The sequence below is a fragment of the Myotis daubentonii genome, chromosome 3 (genome assembly GCF_963259705.1).
Source record: "Myotis daubentonii chromosome 3, mMyoDau2.1, whole genome shotgun sequence".
In the NCBI taxonomy this organism is placed as follows: domain Eukaryota; kingdom Metazoa; phylum Chordata; class Mammalia; order Chiroptera; family Vespertilionidae; genus Myotis; species Myotis daubentonii.
The window spans coordinates 114,739,064-114,766,691 of record NC_081842.1 but is presented as its reverse complement, the minus strand read 5'-3'; the positions used below and the strand labels follow the sequence as shown (position 1 = coordinate 114,766,691).

Sequence of the window (27,628 nt, the reverse complement as noted above, 5' to 3'; positions counted from 1 at the left end):
CAATGGTTGTAAGCTTGACCTTATAGTCTGACCATGCAGTCCTAGGTAGCTAAGGGATGTGGGCTGAGGGGAGTGCAGCAAGTGCTGCCTAAACAAAGCTTGATAGAATTCAGAGAATGGCAACAACAGGAAAGAAGGAAAGAAACAGATTTGAAACTCACAAGAACATTGTAAACATCTTGCCCTTGTTTTGCTTTGTGTGATCTGACTATAAAATAAAGACTCGGCTTACAGACTGTGTCACTATTTCCTCATCCAGGCACAGTGATCCTACCTGGTCTCAACTGTATTCTCTTGTCTATCTTCTTTAATCCCTCACCACCCCTCCCCAGGTTCACCCCTGGCTGTGCTGGGCGTGGTTCAGGTGACCTAACAAGCTGCATTAGAAAAGTGATTGAGATGGATACCAGATGTCAGTGTGGTGAGGAATAGAAAGAGAACAAATAGAGACAGTGAGTGCAGTCCACTTTTTCTGAGAAGTTTGACTCTGAAAGGGAAAGTGATAAAGATGATTGATGAAGGGGTTGTGAGGTTCCTGGGAGTTTTTATTTATGTGGTTTTGTTAAATGGTTAAGACTTAACCATGCCATTTCCAGTAATTTAGTTAAAAAAGAATGGTTGATGTGACAAGAAGAGAAAAAGTGTGAGAAGTAGTTCGGTTTAATGTTTGATTGAGAGGAGTTCCATATAATAACTTTTATGTTTTCTGTGGGGTAAGAGGTGAGTTTGTTTATTGAGAGTGAGCAGAAGTTGGAGAATAGAAGTTTGAGGAGAGAAGATGTAGGTTTGAAAAAGTAAAGACAAAAATGATAAGAGATGTGAAGTAGGATAGTTGGGTAGTATGCGTCCATTTGAGGTTGGTGATCAATAATTTATAAGAGAAGCAGTTTCCCAGGTGTTTAAATCTCATAACAGGGATTAGCTACTCAGATGCTGTCCTCCAAAAAGCAGAGATTAGGGTTGATCACTCCTTGGGATTTTACCAGATGGGTTTGCCAAAGAGATAATGGGCAAAGGAATCTAGAGCACTTGCAGGTTGTTCTTAAAATGATGGCACAGGTCCTCGACCTCAGGCAGAGCCACCAGCCACTGCCTATGACCATGCACATGTCCTAGGGAAGCCAGCAAATGCCACCCATGACCACGCAGGTGAAGGGAGCCAGAAGCCACTGTCTGAGACCTAATGGGAACCAGCAGATGCCACCTGTGACCACACAAGAGGGAAGCCATCAGCCACTGCCCGCAACCACACAGGGAGCCAGCAGACACCCTGTGGGGAGCAGCTGACAACTACGTGGAGAGCAGCCACCACCCACAACTGCCCAAGGAGCAGCCACTCCCCTGTGACTGTGAGAGGAGCAGCTGCTGCCCATGACCATGTGACCCACCACCAGGCCCTCCACTGCAGCCTCAGGCCCCACACACCTTGACACCTAGATCCTTCAGGGAGAGCAAAAATTGGGACACAGAAGAACAACCCCAAAAGAAAGAAAAGGAGAAATTGCCAGAAAATAAACTGAGAGAAATAGAGGCATGCAATATGTCAGTAAAAGAATTCAGACTAAGAGTCATACAGTTCATAAACTGGATGGATGAGAAAGTTAACAACCTATGTAAGAACTAAGAAAAAATAGAGTTATATAGCTACAATAAAAAAACACTATTGAAGTTTTCAACAGTAGACTAGGAGAAAGCTGAGGACTGAATTAGTGAATTAGAAGATAGGGAAGCAAAACACACCCAATTTGAACTGCAATTGAAGAAAAAATCAAAATACAGGAGGAGAGCCTGAGGGAGCTTTGGGACAATATGAAACAAAACAAATTACGTATAATAGGGGTGCCAGAAGGACAACAAGAAGAGCGAGGGCTAGAAAACCTATTTGAAGAAACAATGTCAGAAAACTTCCCTGATTTGGGGAAGAAAAAATTCACATAAGCACAGAGTCCCAAACAAGATAAACCCAAAAAGATCCACACCAAGACACATAATTACAATGGCAAATGTTAATGACAAAGAGAGAATCTTAAAGGCTGTAAGAGAGAGAAAGGAAGTTACCTACAAGGGATTTCCCATTAGATTATCAAATTATATCTCAACAGAAATACATCAGGCCAGAAAGCAATGGAAGGAAGTATACAAAGTGATGCAAAGTAAGGAACTAAATCCAAGAATACTCTATCCAGCAAGGCTATCATTCAAAATGGAAATCAGGAGCTTCACAGACAAAGAAAAGCTAAGGGAGTTTATCACTACCAAGCCTACAATGCAAGAAATGCTAAAGGGAATCTTGTAAAAATAAGAAATAAAATAAAAAAGGAGAAGAAGGAACGCAGGCAAAAAAGATAAAAGTGGCTACAAACAAGTACCTAGCAATAACTTTAAACGTAAATGGACTAAATACAAAAATCAAAAGACATAGAGTGACTGAATGGATAAGAGAACATGACCCATGTATTTGCTCTCTACAAGAGATCCACTTCAGAACAAGGGACTCACACAGACTGAAAGTGAAGGGATAGAAAATGGAAATGAAAAAAAAAAAAAAAAGCTGGGGTAGCAATACTTATATCTGAAAAAAAAAAGACCTCAAAGTGAAGGCCATTAAAAGAGATATGGAAGGCTACTTCATAATACTAATTGGATCAATACAAAAAGAGGACATAACTTTGGTAAACATATATGCACCCAATACAGGAGCACCCAAATACATAAAAAACAAAACAAAACAAAACTTCTGGGAGATATCAAGAGAGAAATTGACAGCAATACAATCATAGTAGGGGACTTTAATACCTCACTGAGATCAGTGGATAAATCCTCTAGACAAAAAATCAGCAAATGAAACAGCTATCCCTAAATGACTCACTAGATCAGATGGACTTAATTGACATCATCAGGACATTTCACAACAAACCAAAGAATATAAATTCTTTTCAAGTGCACATGGTACATTTTCAAAGATAGATCACATATTGGGTCACAGGCAAATTCAAGAAGATTGAAATCATATCAAGCATCTTCTCAGACCACAATGGTTACCAAAGAGGTCAAAAAAGAAATTAAAAACATCCTGGAAACAAATGACAATGAAAGCACAACAATCCAAAACCCATGGGATACAGTGAAAGCAGTCCTGGGAAATTCATAGTATTACAGGCCTACCTCAAAAAACAAGAAAAGCCGAAACCAGTTTGGCTCAGTGGATAGAGCGTTGGCCTGCGGACTGAAAGGTCCCAGGTTTGATTCCAGTCAAGGGCATGTACCTGGGTTGCGGGCATATCCCCAGTAGGAGATGTGCAGGAAGCGGCTGATCGATGTTTCTCTTTCATCAATGTTTCTAACTATCTCTCTCCCTTCCTCTCTGTAAAAAATCAATAAAATATATTTTTAAAAAAAAACAAGAAAAAATGGTAATAAATTATCTAACTCTAGAACTTAAAGAATTAGAAAGAGAACAAGAAAAGCCCAGAGTTAGCAGAAGAAAGGAGACAATAAAGGTCAGAGCAAAAATAAATGACATAGAGACCAAACAAAAAAAGTAATACAAAAGATCAATGGAACCAAGAGCTGGCTCTTTAAAAGGATAAACAAGATTGATGAAGCTCTAGCCAGGCTCACCAAAGGGCAAAGAGAGAGGACCCAAATAAACAAAATCAGAAATTAAGGAGGCAAAATAACAACAGACCCTACCGAAATACAAAGTATTGTAAAAAAAAAAAAAAATACTATGAACAACTCCATTCAAACAAACTTAACAACTTAGAGGAAGTGGACATATTCCTAGAAAAATACGACCTTCCAAAATTCAATCAAGAAGAATAAAAAAAATCTCCATAGGCCAATAACAAAGGAGGAAATTTAAGCAGTCATCAAAAATCTTCCAGCAAACAAAAGACAGGGCCAGACAGTTTCACAGGGGAGTTTTACTAAACATTCAAAATGAACTAAAACCTATCCTCAGAATATTCCAAAAAATTCAAGAGGAAGGCACCTTCCTAGCTCATTCTATGAAGCCAGCATTACCCTAATCCAAAAACCAGATAAAGGCACCACAAAGAAAGAGAATTACAGGCCAATATCCCTGATGAACATAGATGCTAAAATCCTCAACAAAATCCTAGCAAATTTGATCCAGCATTACATTAGGAAGATCATACACCATAACTAAGTGGGATTTATCACAGGGATGCAAGACTGGTACCATATCTGCAAATCAATAAAAGTGGCACATCGCATAAACAAATTGAAAGACAAAAGTCACATAATCATATCAGTTGATGCCGAAAAGGCATTTGACAAAATCCAATACCCTTTCCTGATAAAAACTCCCAGCAAAATGGGATGGAGGGATCATACCTCAACATAATAAAAGCCTTATATGTCAAACCTACAGCAAACATAATACTCAATGGGCAAAAGCTAAAACCATTTTCCCTAAGAACAGGAATGAGACAGGGATGCTCACTTTCATCACTCCTGTTTGACATAGTACTAGAAGTACTAGCCATAGCGACCAGACAAGAAGAAGAAATAAAAGTCATCCAAATTGGAAACGAAGAAGTAAAACTGTCATTATTCGCAGATGACATGATATTTTACATAGAAAACATTAAACACTCCATCAAAAAACTTCTAGACTTAATAAATGAATTCAGCAATGTAGCAGGATACAACATTAACACCCAGAAATCTATGGCTTTTTTTTATATAGCAATAATAAACTCACAAAAAGAGAAACTAAAAAAAAAAATTCTATTTGCCATTGCAACAAAAAAATTAAGATACCTAGGAATAAATTTAACCAAGGAGGTAAAGGACTTGTGCTCAGAAAATTACAGAATACTGAAAAAAGAGATAGAGGAAGACATAAATAAGTGAAAGAATATACTGTGTTGATGGATTGGTAAAATCAAGATCATTAAAATGTCCATTCTACCCAAAGCAATCTATAGATTCAATGCAATCCCCATTAAAATTCCATTTGCATACTTCAAAGATGTAGAACAAACTCTCCAAAAATTCATCTGGAATAAAAAAAAAGGGCCCTGAATAGCTGCAACAATCTTGAGAAAGAAGAACAAAGTTGGAGGATCAAGCTATATTACAAAGCCACAGTTCTCAGAACTGCCTGGTACTGGCACAAGAACAGATATATAAAACAATGGAACAGAACAAAGAACCCAGAAATAGACCTAAGCCATTATGCTCAATTAATATTTGACAAAGGAGGTAAGAGCCTATAATGTAGTCAAGACAATCTCTTCAATAAATGGTGTTGGGAAACTTACCACCATACACAAAAATAAACTCAAAATGGATAAAGGACTTAAATTTAAGATGGGAAATCATAAAAATCCTACAAGACTCCATAGGCAGCAAAATAGCAGACATATGTCATAACAATGCCTTTACCGACACAGCTCCTAGGACAATGGAAACTAAGAAGAAAATAAACAAATGGAACTACATTAAAATGAAAAGCTTCTGCACAGCAAAAGAAACCATCAACAAAACAACAATAAAGCCCACTGCATGGGAGAACATATTTGCCAATGTTATCTCTGATAAGGGTTTAATCTCCAAAATTTATAGCAAACTCCTACAACTTAACAAAAGGAAGATAAACAATCCAATTAAAAAAATGGGCAAAGGATCTAAATAGACACTTATTGAAAGAGGACATAAAGAAGGCCAAGAGACATATGAAAACATGCTCAAATTCACTAGTCATCTGAGAGATGCACATCAAAACAACAATGAGGTACCATCTCACACCTGTCAGAATGGCTATCATCAACAAATCAACAAATGACAAGTGCTGGAGAGGATGCAGAGAAAAAGGAACCCTCTTGCACTGCTGGTGGTAATGCAGACTGGTACAACCACTGTCAAAAACAGTATGGTGTTCTTCTCAAAAAATTAAAAATGGAACTTCCATTTGACCCAGTAATCCTCACTTCTAGGAATATATCCCAAGAAAACAGAAACACCAATCAGAAAGGATATATGCCTCTCCGCACCCGCCAAGTTCATAGCAACACAATTTACAATAGCTAAGATTTGGAAACAGCCTAAGTGCTCATTGGCAGATGAGTGGATTAGAAAACTGTGGTATATCTACACAATGGTGTACTATGCTGGGAAAAATGGAAAAATTAGATGAGGTTCCCATTTGAGTAAACTTAAGGTTTTCATCCTTTCTCTCCATTTTTTGTGTACTAAGGAGGAATTCTTATATTTGCAACATAATGGAAGGAACTGGAGAGCATTATGCTAAGCTAAATAAGCCAGTCAGAGGAAGGTAAATATCACATGATCTCACTCATTTGTAGAATATAATGAACAACATAAACTGATGAACAAAAACAGAACCATAGTCATACAAGCAATGAGTAGACTATCCAACCTATGAGGGAAGGTGGGGGGAGTGAGTGGGTAAGAGACCAACCAAAGGACTAGTATGCATGCATATGAGCATAACCAATGGGCACAGAGTCGGGGGTGAGGGCATGTTCTGAGGGTTGGCTGCTGCCAGGGAGAGGTCAATGGGGAAAAAAAGGAGACTTATGTAATACATTAATCAATAAAGAACTTAATAAAAAAGGATGGCACATGGATTCCAATGTAAGTAAGTAAGAAATTTGAGAAAGAGTATATCTTAGGAAACTAGAGTCCCTATCATGTCAAAGAAGGGTCTCATCTATACCATCATAATACAGTGTGTCTATAGAAGGAGAAAAATGTTTTATTTAAAGTTACAAATCATTAAAGTCACTAAATATAAATAATTTCCTTTTAATACTAAAGAACTAATTCCAGTTTTAACCACTCTCTCTCCCCTAAAATTTGTAGGAGGGCCCATGCTCAGGCTTGTATGTATTCTTATCTGAAGATTTCTATTTATATACCAGTTAAAACTCTCAACATAATAAATGTGTGGGAAAATATTCTTTTTTACATTTGGCTAAGGGTAAAGGGACATCCCTGTATACAAAGAACTGTAGTGCAGATGAGAAAAAAATGGAGAGAAAGGATGAAAACTGTAAGTTTACTCAAATGGGAACCTCATCTAATTTTTCCATTTTTCCCAGCAAAATGAATGCTGAGCTAATTGCTAAAGAAAACTGACACTTGATGTTATAAAATATATACTTAAATATATAATCTGCCTTGTCTCATTCATTTTTCTGCACTATGTTGTTATTAAAACTTTTGGATAAAATGAAAAGGAAAGAAATAGAATTATAAAACAAGAGAAAAATTGTGAGGACTTTGCATTCAACTCCACAAAATTTTTCAGATGACTGTAGTCAATTTACTTCACCAACTAATAAGTAATATCATAGCCAAGGGCAAGTCTAGATTTTCTCTTTTTTTTCCCCAAAAGGAAAATGACTAGTTATTCTGTAAAAGCGAATAAAAGGAAATGGATTTTTTTTTTTTTTTTTTACCAACCAAACCTCAGATAAACAAAAAGCATCTAACAATTTAAGGACTTGAATGAACTTGGACCTGGTAGGAGACATAAAGTGAAGCAATTCCTAACACTCCAGAATGTGCCCATCTGTGAGCCTATGAGATGACGCATACAATCTTTCTCAGTGAGAAACACTCAAGGTATATTTCATTATTGGATTTGGCCATGCACTGGCTCAGCAACTTTCACAAGCTTGGCAACCAATCATTTAGGGGTTTAATAGAGAAGGGCTTTATATATGATTTAATCAGATGTTACTGTGGGAAAGGAGCAGGATTAGTTTTGTTTGTTGTGTTAACAAATGGAATGATGAGAAAGATAAAAGGGAAAATCAAGAAGAAAACTTAAGGAAACAGGTAAGTGAAGGAGTAAATATAAAATTCAAAATTCCTCCAAAGAGAATTAGTTATAAGAAAATGTAGGCTTTTTTGGCTAAACCAGAAATTAAGTGGAAACTACACCCAGTTGAGGTTCAGAGCTGTAAAGCACAAAATAGGGAAAGAACCCCTGGAAGGGGTGTCTCATGCACTGAGTTTTAATCCCAGCTTGGTTGAGCCTCAGTTTCCCTCCCTGTAAAGGGAGAGGGATGTCTACTGCTCTGTGCTAAACAAAAAGTCCACCAGAGTTGTATCCTGCCCACTCCAATCCACAGCCAACCTATTTGACTTAGGATAGCTATCTTTTCCATCTTTGCAAATACTTGGGGTGCATTTTATAACCCCAAGTGAACATCTATGTCTAACTCTGTCTTCAGAGAATGTTATAGTTACTATGGGGCAGATATGATTATGCTCATTTCACAGATTAGAAAATGTTGGCCCTGAGCAGGCCTAGAACCTGAGGTTCCATGGCGGAAGGGCTGAGGCAGCCTAGGAGCTACCTCTTCAAATTCACTCTATTTCAAAGTTCTGTGTTGTTTTTCTATCTCTTGTGTCATGCCTTTTCTCTGACTCCCTCCAATTTCTACTTGTCAAAGTCTGCCTTTTTCTCAAAGTCCAGCTCAAGACCACTAACTCCATGAATACTTCTGAAATCACCTATAAGGGTTGATGGCTCTCTCTTCTCTGAGCTCTTATGCAACTTGTCTGGCATTTAAAGCAATTAGGGGGAAAAGCCCGAGTGTTCCCGAAAAGGGGCTTGAGGCCAATGTAGATCTAGATTTTAAACCTTTTTGATCATGAACCCATTAGAATACGCATTTTATATCACAAACTAGTACACACACACACACACACACACACACACACACACACACCTAAAACAAGTTTCATGAAATAGTTTTTACTTCTAATTCTGCAGTGCCCTATCATTTTCTCTAGCCCACTTTCATTTATTTACAAAGTGCTGGTTAGAAACCCACTAAAATGATTTTGAGAAGCACTAATGAGTCCCAAGCAGCAGTTTGGAAAACTCGGTTTAAACCTAATCTGCCTTTTCCAAATGGCCTAGACGACATTTTCAAAGACTTGGCGAAGACTGAGCTGGCAAGAAAACTTGTGTTCCTCAGGGATTTCATCTGCAGTTCCTCACAGGAACACAGACAGTGCTCACAATGAGGCCAGAAGGAAGGGCTTCAGCTGGAGAGCACCAGCTTCACCTTGCATGAAGATAAAGGACAGCAATTATTTTTTCAGCTTATTGATGAATAACTGTCAAAAAAACCTGGATATGTTTAAGGTGTACAGTGTAATGTTTGATGGGTGTATACACTATGAGTTGATTGACACAATCAAGCTAACTAACAGATCTATCATCTCACATAGTTAAAAACCTTTGTGTGATAAGAACACTTAAAATCTACTGTCTTAGCACATTTCAAGTCCACAGCACAGCATTATTAACTACAGTCACGGTGCTGTTCATCTGATCTCCAGAACTGCTCAGCTTGCAGAATGGAAACATTGTACCCCATTTCTCCCAACCTAGTCCCTGTTTCCACCATTCTCCTCTCTACTTTTATGAGTTTGACTTTTTTAGATTCCACATATATGTGAGATCACACAATGGTAGAGATCCTTGATGGGCTGGTTGGTAGAGGAGTGGGGAACATCCATTTCACAGTAGGTCATCTTCAAGAGTGGGGTTTGTGGGTGCCAGAGATCTGGGGAGGAAGATTTCTCAATAAGACATATCTATAGACTGAGAAGAAACTTATCCACACACCCTTATCTTAAATATAGTAGGGAATCAGCTAGAATTTTAAAATAATAAAAATGTAATAAAATTATTTGCTTATATCTTCATAGCGTGTCTGAGGGCCTTCAGGCCTGTACATCTGTCACTGAATTTGGCACCATTTCAACTTAATGAAATACTTGATGTTTGCAAAGTGCTTGTACAACTACTAATGAACATATTGCTCTTCTGAACATTTCAGTTTAGGGAAGACCTGAGGACTTCAGACTAAGAGTAAAGAAAAAAACAAAATGCAAAAGAATGGAAGAAGAATTGGTCAAGCTAAAGACCAAGCTTCTGAGCCCATAATGTATGGGTAACTGCTTCTGAGTAGGGCCCCTCTTGCTTTGGCACACAAAGTCTCCCACACTGGCATGCTGCTCTTGGGAGCTGCACACATGATTTGTTCTACATGAGGCAGGGGAGGGAAAAGTAAAGGGCTCAGTACCTGCAACCCAAGTGCTGGGCAGTAGTGAGGGATGTGGGAAGAGTTGTCCATGGTTGCTGGGAAAGGGAGACAGCAGTTACTGTCTTTCTGTTCCAGCTATTACCACTGGTAGAGGACTAGGGCTGGACTTGCTTAGGAGCCAGAATTTATAAGCAGAAATAAACTCTGGCCAAGTTTACAGGCAACAAGTCAGTGATATACAACATGCTGCTGGATTTCAAGGAATTCCAAGGAAACTGCTTCAAGGGAATGTCAAAGGCACTGTGGGGTAGGGGAGGCCAGGGGATTATCAAGGGAGGAAAAAAAAGGAAACATATGTAATACTCTTTGTAATACTTTAAGCAATAAAACAATTAAAAAAAATAAAAATTCTTGTGGCACACTGTTTGAAAATCACTGGCCCACAGCATCAGCTACCACTGGCAAGGCTGTCCCAGAAGGCTGAGCAGGGCCTGCAGGCTGGTGGCATTTAGTTTATCAGTTTAGCAACAAAAAAAACAGCTTTTCCTTTGAATATGAACTTGAATTCAACATTTCCCATGAGATTAGTTAAAACCTCTGTCAGAAATTCTCCTGCTTCTGACCATGAATAGGTAACTGAAATAACAGAGCTGAGTTGAAGAACTGAGTTGGCTTTTTAACTAGAAAACATTTGGTAGTCCCTAACAATTACATCACTGGGTCATTTTTATTAGTGGAAGTTAAGAACCAATGTGTTAATGAAATGAGACATTTATATTTTAACACATTTATATTTTGAGACACATATTGAGTGGTCCAAAATTTCTTTCACGGAAGAATGAGAACATTCTTGTCCTTGTTTTTGTCCATAGAAAACTGGTGGGTATATTTAGGAGCTGCTCTCCAAAATCCTTTTAGATTTTATTGTTCTCCCTGACACACCACCTTCCACATGGCCGTGCATTATCTCATGATAACAAGCCTCCTGCTGGCAGTAAGACTAGACACACGTAGCCCTGCCCAGTTGTCTCATGAAAACTCTCCAGTTTCACTTTCCACCCTAAAGTTCTCACTATTTTCCAAACACCCCACACACTGACAATACCTTTCCCTGCACTGTTTCCTTTGCCAGGAAGCCCTTTACATCCTCAGCCCAGCTCCTTACAGATTCTTGCTTTTTATCCCATTTTCCTAAGTTATTTCTGTGTGGTCTCCTTCATTCTCTAAAGTTTGTTAGCTGGCTATACTCCCCCTACCCGCCATGGCTTCTGTAACACTTTTGCTCATAACTTCAATCTAGTTTTTGGCATTGGGGGCTGCTATCTCTACCTCATTAGGGTGCTGGCATCTTGAGGGGGGCCACCCATCTCTGTGGCTTCAGAAGATGCTAGAAAACACACTTATATTTTTTGTGTGTATGAGTGTGGTGGGGAGTAGGAAAACTAAATTAACTTAAAATCATTGAAGAAAATTTAAACAAAATACTGTTTTTCAGGGAAAGACATTAAAATGCAATGCAATGCTGGAAGCATTAAATGCATAGGTTCCTGATGAGTGACTGCCATGCCGGATGAATCAGATTTGTGACAGAAAGGAAACTAAAGGCTCCTTAGCCTCTGACATATTGCTCTACCTTTTGCCATTTGAGCCTCCAAACAAAAATATAAAATTAATGCCAGTAAAAGAGAATGTTGACTACCCCGGGTGTAGGGAATGAGCTTTGTCCTTTGCTTCGAAGGCTGACTGCACAGTCCTCTGGAGATGACTCTTTTCTCTTCGTCCTTCCAATTCTGAATTGCACAGGCTGTCTCAGCTGTTCACACCACCCTTTCATGGGTCTTCCTCCAGGGTCCCCCTCTGCTCAGAGCGCTCAGCATCCCTCTCCACTGTTTAATTCACATTAGGAAATCCCCACTCCTGCACAGACTCTCCCACAGGACTAGAACAGTATGTGCTTCTCCAACAATCTCCCCTCCATTGACCATCAGCACACTTGCCTCTGCCCACTCTTATTTGTGAGTTGGTTTTACATACATTGAGACTATGTCATCACCATATATACCTTGTGCAGTGAACTTTAATTACAGCAGAGCCACGCCTGCCCACATGCTTTATGTTGTGTCTACCACAGCTTCACATGCAAGTAAGAGCTAGATACCGAGGCCCATGAAACAGACCTGCTTCAGGCCCTGCCAGTGATCCATGGAGCCTGTAGCCATGACTCATGTGGCAGTGTGTCTCTGGTAGCTCATGAATTTATTGGCAGCTTGTAAATGACTTGGCTCCTAGAGTTGAGAAGTAGTGACCAAGCAGTAATTTAAAAAGTTTTTTTTAAAAAAACACCTTTTTCTCCAGGGGAAGAAATTAACAACTAAATTTAAAACTGGCAACATTAAGGTAATACATATATTTTTATCCATCCTTTTTTTTCCTCTATTAAAAATCATTCAATACTGACCCAGAAATCTTCAAATATAACATCATACTAGTGACACAACACACACAGCTTCACCTGCAAGGTGCAATGGAAAGATTCCCTTTATCACGAGGAGGTACAAGAGGAGTAACTCTTATCAAAAGCTCGTACTGCTTCCATGTGGGACAGAAAGATCACTGCACTTCTCTGTCAAGCCCAAATTGCTATCTATGGTCTAATCTCAAGAAAAATAAATATGCAACTATGGACTATAACTTAAAAAAATCATAAATAAAACAATTGCATGTGCAGAGTAGGGGACACAAAAGAACTACCTAATATCCAGCTATATCCATTTACTCAAGATGAGAGGGGAAGAATTAAGTCTGATTTTAAGTTCCACCTAAGTGAAACCTTTTTTTTTTTTGGATATATTTTAATTGATTTCAGAGAGTAAGGGAGAGGAAGAGAAATGATAGAAGCATCATTGATGAGAGAGAATCATTGATCGGCTATCTCCTGCATGCTCCCAACTGGGGATCAAGCCCACAACCTGGGCATGTGCCCTTGACTGGAATCGAACCCGGGACTCTTCAGTCCACAGGCCGATGCTCTATCCACTGAGCCAAAGCAGCCAGAGCTGTGGAACCTTTTTTTAAATTATTTTAATAAAGACTGAAGACATTGTTATGGTATTAAAATATGGCTGTTACAACTAAAATTATTACAAGCATACAAAATAATGGGTAATTTGGTCACTGGGAGATAATAAATGACAGTGAATACTAGAGAGTCTTTAGGAAGATGATTGCTTACCCTAAGGACCACATGTCATTTCAAGGAGCTTTAGGTTCATGATTCATTTCAAAGAGGCAAATAAGCAAGACTACATGAGGGTCAACCATGTCTATCCCATAGGCTACTGAACCTTTAGTACTAGTATATTGCCTGACACACAGTTGGCACTCAGTAAAGCATCCATTGAATGAAGGATTTCTTATTTGCATCTTCTGTTATATCTCCTGCTGCTACTGAAAGTAAAACACACCCTCCCTACGACTGGTGAAGCTTCTGATGGCAAGAATCCATCACATAGAACTACCAAATGTATGCCACTTACAATATCACACATACTGACACTACCAGAAATCAGTGGACGGATCACTGAACCAAGCCTGTTGGATTCATCAGGTGGACACAGACTGCTTTTTGTTGATTATGAATGCTGGCCCCAGTGTATTAGTTACCTTGGATGCACCTTTTCCCTATTTGGGCTCAGTTGCCTCATTTGTAAAACAGGGATCACAGTACCAACATTCCTCATTCCTCAGAGTTTTTGTGACGTAAACTCATCATTCACAAGGCCACAGTCCTGCTCCAATAGATAACTCATGGATGCTTCAGCCAGTCAGAATAAGAAATAACTTCAATGCAGTGATCATCATATAAAATGGAAATTACTGCTCACAATATTCATACCTATAATTTAAAATAACTGTGACTGTGCGGGATGTAATGATTTCTGTCAATTTTTAGAAGGGTAAGGATTATTCCTCCCCCCCCCCCTTTTAAAACTACAGTGCCATTTCATTTAAATTCATTAAACACTTGGGCCAAAGTTTCATTTTAAATTGCCCTGTTGTTCATGTTTACTGCTCCTGGAATGCAGCCCAGCCTGTAACCCTTTGGCACAGGAGGAGCTGGTACCTGCCCCTTGCTTACCAGACTAATGGGGACTCAAGGCTGCAGCACCACACATGCTGCATGGCCTGCATTTTGCTGGTCCAACTCTGTGCACAGATCACTGGCAGGAAGGAAATTCATCCACATGGCTTCATGGAATTCTGTTACTGTGTCAACTTGCCAATCCATTGTTATCTTTGCACTTTATTCACACTTATGTAAAATGTTGGCAACCACATGATAGCTCCTTATTTTCAGTTCATATCAGCAAACAGGAAGTGCTAAAAATGGTTTTAGGTTGCCCTTTTTATTTTGACAAAGGTCATTTTTATCTGGTGTCATTCACATGTGTAAGACCAATGTACACACATGCATAAAGAGAGAGATGATAAACAATGGAATGGAAGGAAGCAGACAGCCCAGCAGGGTCATTAGTCACTGTGAACAAATAAGATTCCCCACATCAGATATAACACTGTCAGACTAAGTAAATCATTTGTCTGATGACTAAAAATCTGAATAAAGGGGCATTGATTTCTACTCCTAGTCTCTTATTATAAAAGACTGTTAGTGAGGATGGCAGGTGCCTCTAAAATTTTGAGTTTTTATATTAATAAAATAAACACATGATAGGTGAGAGAAGATGCATTCAAAATCACCCAGACAGAGAGAAACTTCTAAGCCAGAGCCAGGCTTGAATGTACCCATTAAACCTAAGGAAGGATGGACCAACCATTGGAGGTCAGTGATGCAGATGTTCCTGCCTAGGGAGAGGGACACTGAGGCTGGGGAGGGTGGATGTCTACATGGAGTGTGCCCTTTGAGTGCCAAAGGGCAGCCTGGGTAAAAACACTAAGATTATATCTAGTCAGCCTTGCTCTACTTTCACACTCATTTAGCAACCTCAGATAATCAATGGGATTTTTCAGCTACATCAATGTCTAGAATGAAGATGCTCTGGATAGCAAATATTGCTTGCTTCATTCATTCATTCACTCATTCAAAAATATTTATTAAGTGTTCATCATGTACCAACCTTCTACTATGCCTTGAGGACACACCAATGAATGAACACAAACCCAAATCCCTGTTTCCAGAAAGCATATATCCTGGTTAGAGGAGATTATTAAAACAAATAAAGTACATATTGTGTTAGATGGTGGTAACTGTTATGGTGAAAAATGAATCAGGGAAAGGGTAAAGAGTGCTCCTGTTGGGACTGCTAATTTAAATATGGAGCCAGGAGGGTCTCACTGACAAGTTGAATGGAAGAAATGTAGGAGGACGTATGTGAATGTCTGAGGGAAGAGCCAGTGCAAAGGCTTGGAAGCAGGGTTGTACTTGGTGTGTCTCAGGAAGACCAGGAAGCAAGAGCGGGAAAGGAGGTTGGAGGGACACTAGGGACTACATTGGAACTTGAACCTCCCCATGGTTGGTCATGGGAATATATATGATTTAGGAATCCAGGGTCTGGCTTATACTGTGCCTCCTTCAGTTCAGCTAGTGTCATCTCCATAAAGCTAAGCCATTCTCCCTGCCCAAGCACTTTTGCTGGATAGCCTCAGGCAAAGGCTAGATTAGCACCTCCCTAGAGATCCAGGAGCCAGGAAACCCAGAGGTCAGAGTGGGACCGTCCAGTTTGCAGCTCCATGGAACCATAAAGGACACACTCAGGGGGCAGACTCGGTGAGCACCAAAGCCCCATTGAAGCAAGTCTTGCCCCAGAGGCGTGTCTCCAGCACAGAAGTCCTCCCACTGCAGACACAGCTGATTCTCACAGCCAATTGGCCTGGAGGTCAATTCCTCCCAGTGATAACTACAACAATCAAGACTTAACTACAACAAGACTATGCACAAAGACCACAAAGCGGTGCACCAAGAGTGTCCTCCTCAGGTAATTGGGGAGGCTGAACCACTGGGCCTTAGAGGACACTCAGCACAGAAAACCACTTTATCAACACAGGGAAGCATAAAAAATGCGGAGACAAAGAAAAAGGACACAAATGACAGAAATGGAGGAGAGCAAACTACTGGAAATAGAGTTCAAAACCACACTTTTAAGGTTTTTCAAGAATTTTCTAGAAACTGCCGATAAACTTAATGAGATCTACAAGAAATCTAATGAGACCCTCGATGTTGTGATAAAGGACAAACTAGAAATTAAGCATACACTGACTTAAATAAGGCATATTATACAGACTCCCAGCAACAGACTAGAGGATTGCAAGAATCAAGTCAACGATTTGAAATATGAAGGAGCAAAAAACACCCAACCAGAAAAGAAAAAAGAATTCAAAGATATCAAGATAGTGTAAGGAGCCTCTGGGACAACTTCAAGCATCCCAACATCTGAATTATAGGGGTGCCAGAAGAAGAGAGAGAGCAAGATTTGAAAACCTATTTGAAGAAATAATGACAGAAAACTTCCCCTACCTGGTGAAAGAAATAGACTTACAAGTCCAGCAAGTGAAGAGAACCCCAAACAAAGGAATCCAAAGAGGACCACACCAAGACACATCATAATTAAAATGCCAAGAGCAAAAGACAAAGAGAGAATCTTAAAAGCAGCAAGAGAAAGAAAGGCAGTTACCTACAAGGGAGTACCCATATGATTGTCAGCTGATTTCTCAACAGAAACTTTGCAGGCCAGAAGGGAGTGGCAAGAAATATTCAAAGTGCTGAATGCCAAGAACCTATAACCAAGATTACTTTATCCAGCAAAGCTATCATTCAGAATTGAAGGTCAGATAAAGAGCTTCACAGATAAGAAAAAGCTAAAGGAGTTCATCACCACCAAACCAGTATTATATGAAATGCTGAAAGGTATCCTTTAAGAAGAGGAAGAAGAAGAAAAAGGTAAAGATACAAATTATGAACAACAAATACACATCTATCAACAAGTGAATCTGAAAATCAAGTGAATAATCTGATGAACAGAATGAACTAGTGATTATAATAGAATCAGGGGCATGGAAAGGGAGTGGTCTGACTATTCTTGGGGGGGGGGGGAAAGGGGTGAGGGGGATGCGGGAAGAGACTGGACAAAAATCGTGCACCTATGGATGAGGACAGTGGGTGGGGAATGAGGGAGGAGGGTGGGGTGGGAGCCAGGTGGAGGGGAGTTATGGGGGGGAAAAAAGAGGAACAAATGTAATAATCTGAACAATAAAGATTTTATTAATAAAAAAAGAAGAAAAATCTCTTTTTGCATGTGTGTATGGTATATGTATGTATGCATGTTTTGTATGTATGTGTGTATGGGTGTATACATATGCATATATATGCTTGCATGTATGAATTTGCATATATGTAGCGTCTATCAGCTCTGTTTCTGTCTCTGATTAATACAGGTGTATATGAAGGCTTATTTATTCTTCTTTTTCTTGTCAGTAATTGTTATGATGCCTCACTTAGCAGCTCCAAACTGCATAATCAATTTCTTTCAGCCTCACAATAATTTCCTTTTGGCCAGGCCAGGCAACTTGACCCCCGGGTGGGAAGGTCATCCTTCCACAGGTGGGGCCAGCATAGCCTACCTGTGAGGTTCATGGGGCACATCACCTAGGTTCTAGGTGAACAATAGTATAAACACAATGCCAAGTGAATCACTTGTCTCTAAAATTACAACTATATCAAGAGGCCACCAAGTGGAAACGTGTGATGCTCTCCGGGATGCATTCAGAGCTTTGTTAGTATGTTAATAGGCTGTTGTCTAAATAAAGACACATTTGTGTAATGAGATAACACTGCACTTTCTAGAATGAGTACATAGGAAGACAATTACCATGAGAACAGATGTCACTGAGAGTGTAAATCTGCTGTGATTTGTTGCTAGTCTGTCCACAATGATATGGAAATAAGCCCCTGCTGAAAAGTAAGATAAGAAGTAGGCATCTGAGTTTAGTGTCATTGCTCTCAGCTTAACATTTGGGTGGGTGCCCACCTTCATTTTCTGTTTAAAGTCACTTTCCCCCTTTATTCCTTTCCCTCATTATAAAACCTTCTTCACAGCACAGACAGAATTTGAACAAAAACATCTTTTGCTGGAAGCTGGTCCGTCCTTGCTGATTGACACAGTCGCTGCAGGGAAGAAACATCTGCACAGCATATGTTTCAAGGGACCTGGCATATATGGCATACTGTTCTTAATATGTTTGCTCCCCTTCTTGGCTCAATGTGTTTTAACGAAGGTCACCTCTCCAAGAAAGGTTGTTTCCCCAGGTAGGGATTTTTCTCTGAAGTTAGGGAGGGAATAAAACCCCTTAACTAAATGCCAGGCGGGTAGTTAATCACTTTAACTACGAACAATCATGCTTAAGCTACATAATCTTTACTCCCTGGAATGGAGATAAGAAACGCCCTAACCTTTGGAATAGAAATTGACAGGATTTGAATCAACTGGTATAAATACAGATGTAACAAGACAATAAAAGAACCAGAACCTGGCTAGAGAACCGGGACAGAACTTGGCTGGAGATCCTGGCTAGGGAACCTGGCTATGATGATCACCTGAACGCTGCCTCCGTGTCATTCCCTCTTCACCAACTCTGTCCCCACTTATGGGAACCCCTGGACCTGCTGGGGCTGGACCCCAACAATCTTTTATCTCATTTCCAAGTTACAATTTTCTTATTATACATCTTGTCATAACCAAGCAGCCTTTAAGTGTACTCTTTAGCCATATTTTTAAACTTTGTACAAATTTGATTATCAGATACTTTAAATAAGGGCAGGGGAAATTATGTTTCCAGAAGAAAAATCATCCAGGCACATAACCTAGCATAACCTTGTAAGAACCAGCTTCCACTGGGAAGGCCTTGGGTAGTTGATGAGATACCAGAACCTCCAAATGATAGTTGATGGCCAAAAGGGACTGCTTTTAAGGTGGAAGCTGTTAGGTTAGGTGGCTCAGGAGGCGGCGCAAGAAATAGAGTCCAGTGAATCAGAAAAGAAAGGAAAGGAAAAGGTTTATTTCTGCGTCCCTGGGAGACCCATGTACCCCAAGGACAGGGCAGGTAGATTCACACCAACAGGGAGGGGGGCGCTTTTTTTTATACTGCAGTTGGGTGAGGGGTGGGGACATGAGCTGAGGTATTCAGTTGAGGAAGTTTCAGCTGCAGGGGGTCGTGGAGAAGCCAGTATCTGTGTCTGGCACGTTGATCTGTGAGAAATTCCAGGGGAAGTCCATTGTCTCATCACATGTCTGCATGTATCCGATCCTGGGCTCTCTCCGACCTAACAGAAGCAACTTGCATTGTCCATAAAACTCGATTGAGCATGGCAAGATACCTGAGCACAGTTAACAGAGCTATGGAAAAATAAAACCACATCCTTAGAAAACCTCTACTTTCCACGTCCCCATTTTGTAATTCTTGAAATGTTCTACTTTTTCAGAATTGTTTTCTAATTCTCACCTTGTTTTATTTTTGCTTATCTCTGCAATTTCAACTGGCTTCTCTTTACTTCATTCTTACTTGTTTTCTATACAGTCATTCCTCTAATTTGCTTTCCTTTCCTTTCTACTGTGAATTTTATGTATTTCTCTTGCCTCCTCTCCCTGTTCCATTTTTATCTCTTTTTCATATTATTCTTTGAATTTTTTTCTCTGTTCTTAATTCTTCTTCCTCTCTCACTGATCTCTTGTGGCTTTAATCATTGTGGAGTTGCTTTGAAATCACCCAGTGACTGACATTTTCTCCCTGGAAGAGGAGGGATTTGTGACCATGGGAAACTAATTATAAAGACCCAACACATTCAGTTTTCAATGCAATCCTTGCCTTTTTTCGGCAGTGTTTTTGCATGGAATTAGGGATGGATTGCTTCTTGCAGCTCACACTGGCAGGGACTCTCAGGCCTGACTCAGCCCTGTGAGTGACCTACCAGGTATATCTGAGCCACTGTATTTACACTGATTTCTACAATTTTAAAATTGCCCTTCACTGGGAAAAACTTACTCAAGTCTGCCTGGAAAACTATGTAGTGCTATTTTATAATGACAGAAGTATTTTTCTCCTTGGCCCCTCCATTGCCCTGCCCACTCCATTATTTACTGCATTGAAAAAAGAACTCAAGTGGGCTCCTGGGAGAAGGGGAAGGAGCTTTATCTGGTCTCTGTCAAACTGGACCAGAAGTAAGATCTTTACAAAGGGAAAGACAATAAAACAGATTGGTCCTCAGGACTCTATCATTTTATCATCTTACAATGGGAAATACTTGACTCAGAGATTTCACTTTAGCCTCTTGCAACACCTAAGTATGGACTATACAGCTTTTCCAATTCTGAAATTACTGCTTCTGATAAATTTAGTGGTGAATTCACTTTACCTTTTTCTGTATTTATGGTAAGTGTTGGGGTAACCTCTGCGGGCAGCAGTCCTGGGTCATCTTTGTCAAAGGATACTTGTGGTCAAAGCCATACCACATTTGGAAGAGCCCAACACTCTCTGCTTTTGTTGTGCTTTTATCCAAGTTACTTGCTTCCTGGGGACAGACAAATAGAAAAAGACATTGAATACATAATCAACATAAAATATTGATATATAATATCAACATTAATATATATAGTTTCACTATAAAAATACATGCCTAAGCAAATGAAATATAACTACATTATATTTCTACATCTTTGAACTGGATATTCCTACAGGTATCTTGGAATCACTGAATGCTCTTGTCTTATTTCTTTTTTTTCCCCCAAAAGGCCGCAGTGAAAGGCAGGAAGGAAAGGAATTAAGGACAAAAGAGAAAACATTTGATGGGTGTATATGTGAGAATAGAGGATGGAAATATGAGAAAAAGAGAAAAAGGTGAAACACTTTTGAATTTTAGAGATACTAGTAGGTGATAATGAACATGACAGTGTGGTAAGGAGATTCCGTTTTACTTCTTTTGTGTATTGCATTTTACATAGTAAGAGAATTCCAGGCTTCAATCAGTTATAATTATCTCTGTCATTAAAAGTACTTCTATCTTTTTTTAATTGTTTTTATTACTTAAAGTATTACAAAGGGGATTACATAGGTGTCCTTTTTTTTTTTCCACGCCCTTGACAATCCCCGGGACTCCCCTACCCCCCAGTGTCTTATGTCCATTGGTTATGCTTATATGCATGCATACAAGTCCTTCAGTTGATCTCTTACCCCTCTCCCTTCTGCCCCCCAACCCTCCCCAGCCTTCCCGCAGAAGTTTGACAATCTGTTTGAGGCAGCTCTGCCTCTGTATCTATTATAGTTCAAAAGTTTATAATGGTCTCTATTATCCATGAATGAGTGAGATCATGTGGTATTTTTCCTTCATTGACTGGCTAATTTCACTTAGCATAATGCTCTCCAGTCCCAGCCATGCTGTAGCAAATGGTAAGAGTTCCTTCTTTTTTACAGCAGCATAATATTCCATCGTGTATATGTACCACAGTTTTCTAATCCATTCATCTACTGATGGGCACTTAAGCTGTTTCCAGATCTTAGCTATGATGAATTGTGCTGCTATGAACATATGGGTGCATATATCCTTTCTGATTGGTGTTTCTGGTTTCTTGGGATATATTACTAGAAGTGGGATCACAGGGTCAAATGGGAGTTCCATTTGTAGTTTTTTGAGGAAACTCCATACTGTCTTCCATAGTGACTGCACCAGTCTGCATTCCCACCAGCAGTGCACGAGTGTTCCTTTTTCTCCACATCCTCTCCAGCACTTGTCGTTTGTTGATTTGTTGATGATACCCATTCTGACAGGTGTGAGATGGTACCTCATTATTGTTTTGGTTTGTATCTCTCCGATGATTAGTGACTTTGAGCATGTTTTCATATGTCTCTTGGCTTTCTGAATGTCCTCTTTTGAAAGGTGTCTATTTAGGTCCTTTGCCCATTTTTTGATTGGATTGTTTATTTTCCTTTTGTTAAGTTGTATGAATTCCTATAAATTTTGGAGATTAGGCCCTTATCAGATATGACATTGGCAAATATGTTTTCCCACGCAGTGGGTTTTCTTGTTGTTTTGTTGATGGTTTCTTTTGCTGTGCAGAAGCTTTTTATTTTGATGTAGTCCCATTTGTTCATTTTCTCTTTAATTTCAAGTGCCCTAGGAGCTGTATCCGTGAAGATATTGCTCCAGCATGTGACTGAGATTTTGTTGCCTTTGGATTCCCCTAGTATTTATATGGTTTCCCGTCTTACATTTAAGTCCTTTATCCATTTTGAGTTTATCCTTGTGTATGGTGTAAGTTGGTGGTCTAGCTTCATTTTCTTGCATATGTCTGTCCAATTTTCCCAACACAATTTATTGAAGAGACTGTCTTGGCTCCATTGTATGTTCTTGCCTGCTTTGTCAAATATTAATTGAGCACATTGGTTTGGGCCAATTTCTGAGCTCTCTATTCTATTCCATTGATCTATATGCCTGTTCTTGTGCCAGTACCAGGCAATTTTGAGAACAGTGGCTTTGTAATACATCTTGATATCTGGTATTGAGATCCCACCTACTTTGCTCTTTCTCAGGATTGCTGCAGCTATTCGGGGTCTTTTTTTATTCCAGATGAATTTTTGGAGAGTTCGTTCTAGATCTGTGAAGTATGCCATTGGTATTTTAATGGGAAGTGCGTTGAATTTATAGATTGCTTTGGGTAGTATGGACATTTTAATGATGTTGATTCTACCAATCCATGAACACGGTATGTTCTTCCATCTGTTTATGCCTTCCTCTATCTCTTTTTTCAACGTCCTGTAGTTTTCTGAGTAGAGGTCTTTTACCTCTTTAGTTAAGTTTCTTCCTACGTAGCCTAATGTTTTTGGTGCGATGGTAAATGGGATTGTTTTTATAATCTCTCTTTTTGAAAGCTCACTATTGGTGTATAGAAATGCCTCAGATTTCTTGGGGTTAATTTTGTATCCTGCTACATTGCCAAATTCATGTATTAAGTCGAGTAGTTTTTTGATGGAGTCTCTAGGGTTTTGTTTGTATAATATCATGTCGTCTGCAAATAAGGACAGTTTTACTTCCTCTTTTCCAATTGGATGCCTTTTATTTCTTCTTCTTGTCTAATTGCAATGGCTAATACTTCCATTACGATGTTGAACAGGAGTGGTGAGAGTGGGAATCCCTGTCTTGTTCATGTTCTTAGGGGAAATGGTGTTAGTTTTTGTCCGTTGAGTATGATGTTGGGTGTGGGCCTGTCATATATGGCTTTTATTATGTTGGGGTATGATCCTTCTACTCCCACCTTACTGAGAGTTTTTATCAAAAATGGGTGTTGAATTTTGTCAAATGCTTTTTCTGCATCAATTGATATGACCATGTGGTTTTTTTCTTTCAATTTGTTATGATGTATCACGTATATTGATTTGAGGATATTGTACCATCCTTGCATCCCTGGGATAAATCCTACTTGGTCATGGTGTATGATCTTTTGATATACTGCTGGATCCGATTTGCTAAGATTTTGTTGAGGATTTTGGCATCAATGTTCATGAGGGATATTGGCCTGTAATTCTCTTTCATTGTGTTGTCTTTACCTTTTTTTGGTATTAGGGTGATGCTGGCTTCATAGAATGAAGTGTTCTTTCCTCTTGGATTTTTTGTAGTAGTCTGAGGAGGATAGGGTTTAGCTCTTCCTTGAATGTTTGGTAAAACTCCCCTTTGAAGCAGTCTCGTCCTGGGCTTTTGTTTGCTGGAAGTTTTTGATGACTGCTTCAATTTCTTCCATAGTTATTGGCTTACTGAGACCTTTAGATTCTTCCTGATTGAGATTTGAAATGTATTTTTCTAGGAATTTGTCCATTTCCTCCAGGTTGTCTAGTTTGTTGGAGTCAAGCTGTCCATAGTATTTTTTAAAAATCATTTGTATTTCTATGGGGTCTGTTGTTATTTCGCCTCTATCATTTCTGATTTTGTTTATTTGGGTCCTCTCTCTTTGCTTCTTGGTGAGCCTGGCTAGAGGTTTGTCAATCTTGTTTATCCTTTCAAAGAACCAGCTCTTGATTTCATTGATTTTCTGTGTTGTTTTTTTTGGTCTCTATGTCATTTATTTCTACTCTAATCTTTATTATCTCCTTCCTTCTGCTCACTCTGGGGTTTTCTTGTTGCTCTCTTTCTAATTCTTTGAGTTGTAGAGTTAGATGATTTACTACCATTTTTTCTTTTTTTGAGAAAGGTCTGTATAGCTTTAAACTTCTCTCTCAGGACTGCTTTCATTGCGTCCCATAGGTTTTGGATTGTTGTGTTTTCATTGTCATTAGTTTCCAGGATGTTTTTAATTTCTTCTTTGATCTCATTGGTAACCCAATCAATATTTAATAACATGCTATTCAGCTTACAAGTGTTTGAGTATTTTGGGTTGTTTTTATTGTAGTTTATTTCTAATATTATGCCATTGTGGTCTGAGAAGATGCTTGGTATGATTTCAATGTTCTTGAATTTGGGGAGACTTTGTTTGTGACCCAATATGTGGTCTATTTTTGAATATGTCATATGAGCACTTCAGTAGAATGTATATTTCGTGGCTTTGGGGTGAAGTGTTCTGAAGATGTCAATTAAGTCCATCTGATCTAGTGAGTCATTTAGGATTGCTGTTTCTTTGCTGATTGTTTGTCTAGAGGATTTATCCAGAGATGTCAGTGGTGTGTTTAAGTCCCCTACTATGATTGTATTGTTTTTGATATCTCCTTTTATATCTTCCAGGATTTTTTTTATTTATTTGTGTGCTCCTGCATTGGGTGCATATATGTTTAACAGGGAAAAGTACTTATATCTTAACATGCACTTTGTTGCTTTATTTGGGCCCACAGTTTCCATCCTCAAATTATTTCATGATTTCACAGTCCAGTCATAATATGAACATTTTTTAAAAAATGTGACCTATGGAAGACAATGGCAATTCACTGGCTGCTCCAAAGCCATCCCTAGATGAATCCCAGTTAATTTCCTTTCATTTTATTTTGTTTACTTTCTGCCGATTCTCAGAGAATTCCACTGCTGGTTAGTGATAAGTAGCTGAACACAAAGGTCTGTGCTCTGCTTTCTGATACATGTGGGTCAGCAGATGCTATGGCTCTGTCCCTCCATAGAAAACAGGATACAAAAAAGCAAAGTGTGGCTCACTTCTAGTTAGCCATTTGTCCTTTGTCTAAAATGGTTGAAGCAGAGACTCACAATAAAAGTAAGATCTGATTTTAAACTTTGTACAGTTTCCCAAATAGTGTTCCCTACCAGCCACTGTTCTGCATGATGGTGATGGGGATTGTGCCAGTCATTCAGGAAAATATATGGACAGATGTATTAAACAGGCTTCTTACCTACAGGACTTCTCAGCATCATTCATTTATAAATGAACATGGTAAAACTTCGAGAGTGAGGTGTTTCTCTGCTGGGGTCCAACCCCAGCAGGTCCAGGGGTCCCCAAAGGTGTGGATCGAGTCAGCGAAGAAGGAATGACACGGAGACAGCGTTCAGTTGATCAGCAGCCTAGCCAGGATCTCTAGCCAGGATCTCCAGCCAAGTTCTGGTCTGGATCTCCAGCAAAGTTCTGCTGTTTATTGTCTTGTTACATCTGTATTTATACCAGTTGATTTGAATCCTGTCAATTTCTATTGCAAAGGTTAGGGCGTTTCTTATCTCCATTCCAGGGAGTAAAGATTATGTAGCTTAAGTGTGATTGTTTGTAGTTAAAGTGATTAACTACCCGCCTGGCACTTAGTTAAGGAGTTTTATCCCATCCCTGACTTCAGGGAAAAATCCCTACCTGGGGAAACAACCTTTCTTGGAGAGGTGACCTTGGTTAAAACACACAGGGCTAAGGGGAGCAAACATATTAAGAACAGTATGCTATATACGCCAGGTCCCTTGAAACATATGCTGTGCAGATGTTTCTTTCCTGCAGCGACTGTGTCAATCAGCAAGGATGGACCAGCTTCCAGCAAATTCCCCATTTTTTATTTTTTAAATGATAGGGCATGCAAATCAGTGGCCACCTCTCAGATTGGGCCGTTTAAGACCCAGAAGAAGACTGGCAAGCAATGACAGTGAGCATAACTATAAACATAGTGGATGGAGTGCACAAGGAGCCCCATTCCTGTAGCAGGTTGCCAGCCTCTTCAGTCAAGGGATTTCAACTGTCCTCAAGTTGTTGGTTTGATTGTCTTTGTTGGTCTGGCTAGCGGGCAGCGTCACTGGCGACGGGCTTCCCGAAGCGTCAGCGAGTTGAAGGGCTGCATCAAAGGGTACATCAGTGCCGTGGTTGATGGTGGTGTCGGTGTCTGAGGAGGAGTAAGCTGTGCCCTCTGGGTCAACTGATATGGAATATGGAGGGTAGTAGAGAGAAAAAGAAGAGAAAGCAAAAGAACTACAAGGCATGGAAGTGTTTAGAAAAAAGAGGGAGAAGAAAGGGAAGAAGGCAGCATCCTGACACAGCCCTTTCCTTCAGCTGCCCCTTTCCCTGTGGTCCAAGGTATAAATGGGAAACAAGTCCTGTTGCAGTGAGAGGGCAGTCTGCTGTCAGCCAGTCTCTGTCTTTACCTGGGTCCCGATCTGAGCTGGGCGTGGGAAGCGGGAAGCAGCCATGGGGACAGGGGACCTTCCTCAGAAGGGGCGAGTGTTCAAGCCCCTGAACCATTGGGGGGGGGTGAGGATCTGTGCCCCACCTCTGTTGAACCCCAAGTTTTCTCCTGCTGCCCCCCGACTGTGCCTGTCTTAGGTTGCCCCACCCTGTGGGGTCTTACCCGTCTTTGACTACCAGCCATCTCTGGGCCAAGTAGGGTGATGTGAGGTTCAGTTCTGTCTCTTTGGTAGCCTATGTCCCTCTGGCCTCCATGCCCAGCAACTGCCTTGGGATCCCCTTGCCTGCTGGCGGGGCCCCGACATTGATCACATATCTTGGGGAACCCAGGTTTCTTCTCCAGGGAGGGCCCAGCTCAAGCTATTGGGTGAGAGACAGATCCATGGTACCAGCCACCATGAGGCATGAACAGAGAGCTCAGGCAACAGCTATGGGCAATTGGATTGTAAGAAGAGGGTCCCTCTTGACACAAGGGTAAGAGGGGCCAATACAGGACAAAGGAGAGTCCCAGAACAGGGCTTTCTCAGCCCAGGATGTCAGGCTCTTGGCACAAGACAACTCCATCTATGGGACATATACCAAACACCCGTAGTCACGGCATAAAAGGGAGGTGCCCTTCCTGTAACAGTAGGGTAGGGAGATTCTAGAAAAGGCTGTGTTCAGGAAAGAAGGAGAAAGGCCAAAGAACCAGCAAACAAGGAGTTAGATTTAAAAAAAAAAAGGATAGGGCTCAATGCAGAGAGGCGAAAGGGAAAGCAGGAAGAAGCCCCCTGCCACTGACAGTGATCAGAAACCCAGGGGGGATGGCGGCGATATAGGCAGACGTGTCCCAGGTCGTGTCCCGGAGCAAATGGAGCAAGCAGCTGAAGCTAGTAACACTCACACCAAATTGGCGAAATTGCTCAGCTGGTGAGAGGG

At 40.1% G+C, this 27,628-nt stretch overlaps 1 protein-coding gene across 1 annotated transcript in view; it reads right to left on the bottom strand.

The window, feature by feature from the left end:
- Nucleotides 1–20,499: 20,499 nt before the first annotated feature.
- SLC9A9 (solute carrier family 9 member A9) overlaps nucleotides 20,500–27,628 on the bottom strand; it is a 367,982-nt gene continuing 360,853 nt past the window's right edge. The window contains 1 exon segment of the mRNA XM_059686208.1: nucleotides 20,500–20,643. Within this exon segment, the coding sequence (XP_059542191.1) occupies nucleotides 20,500–20,643 (144 nt within the window).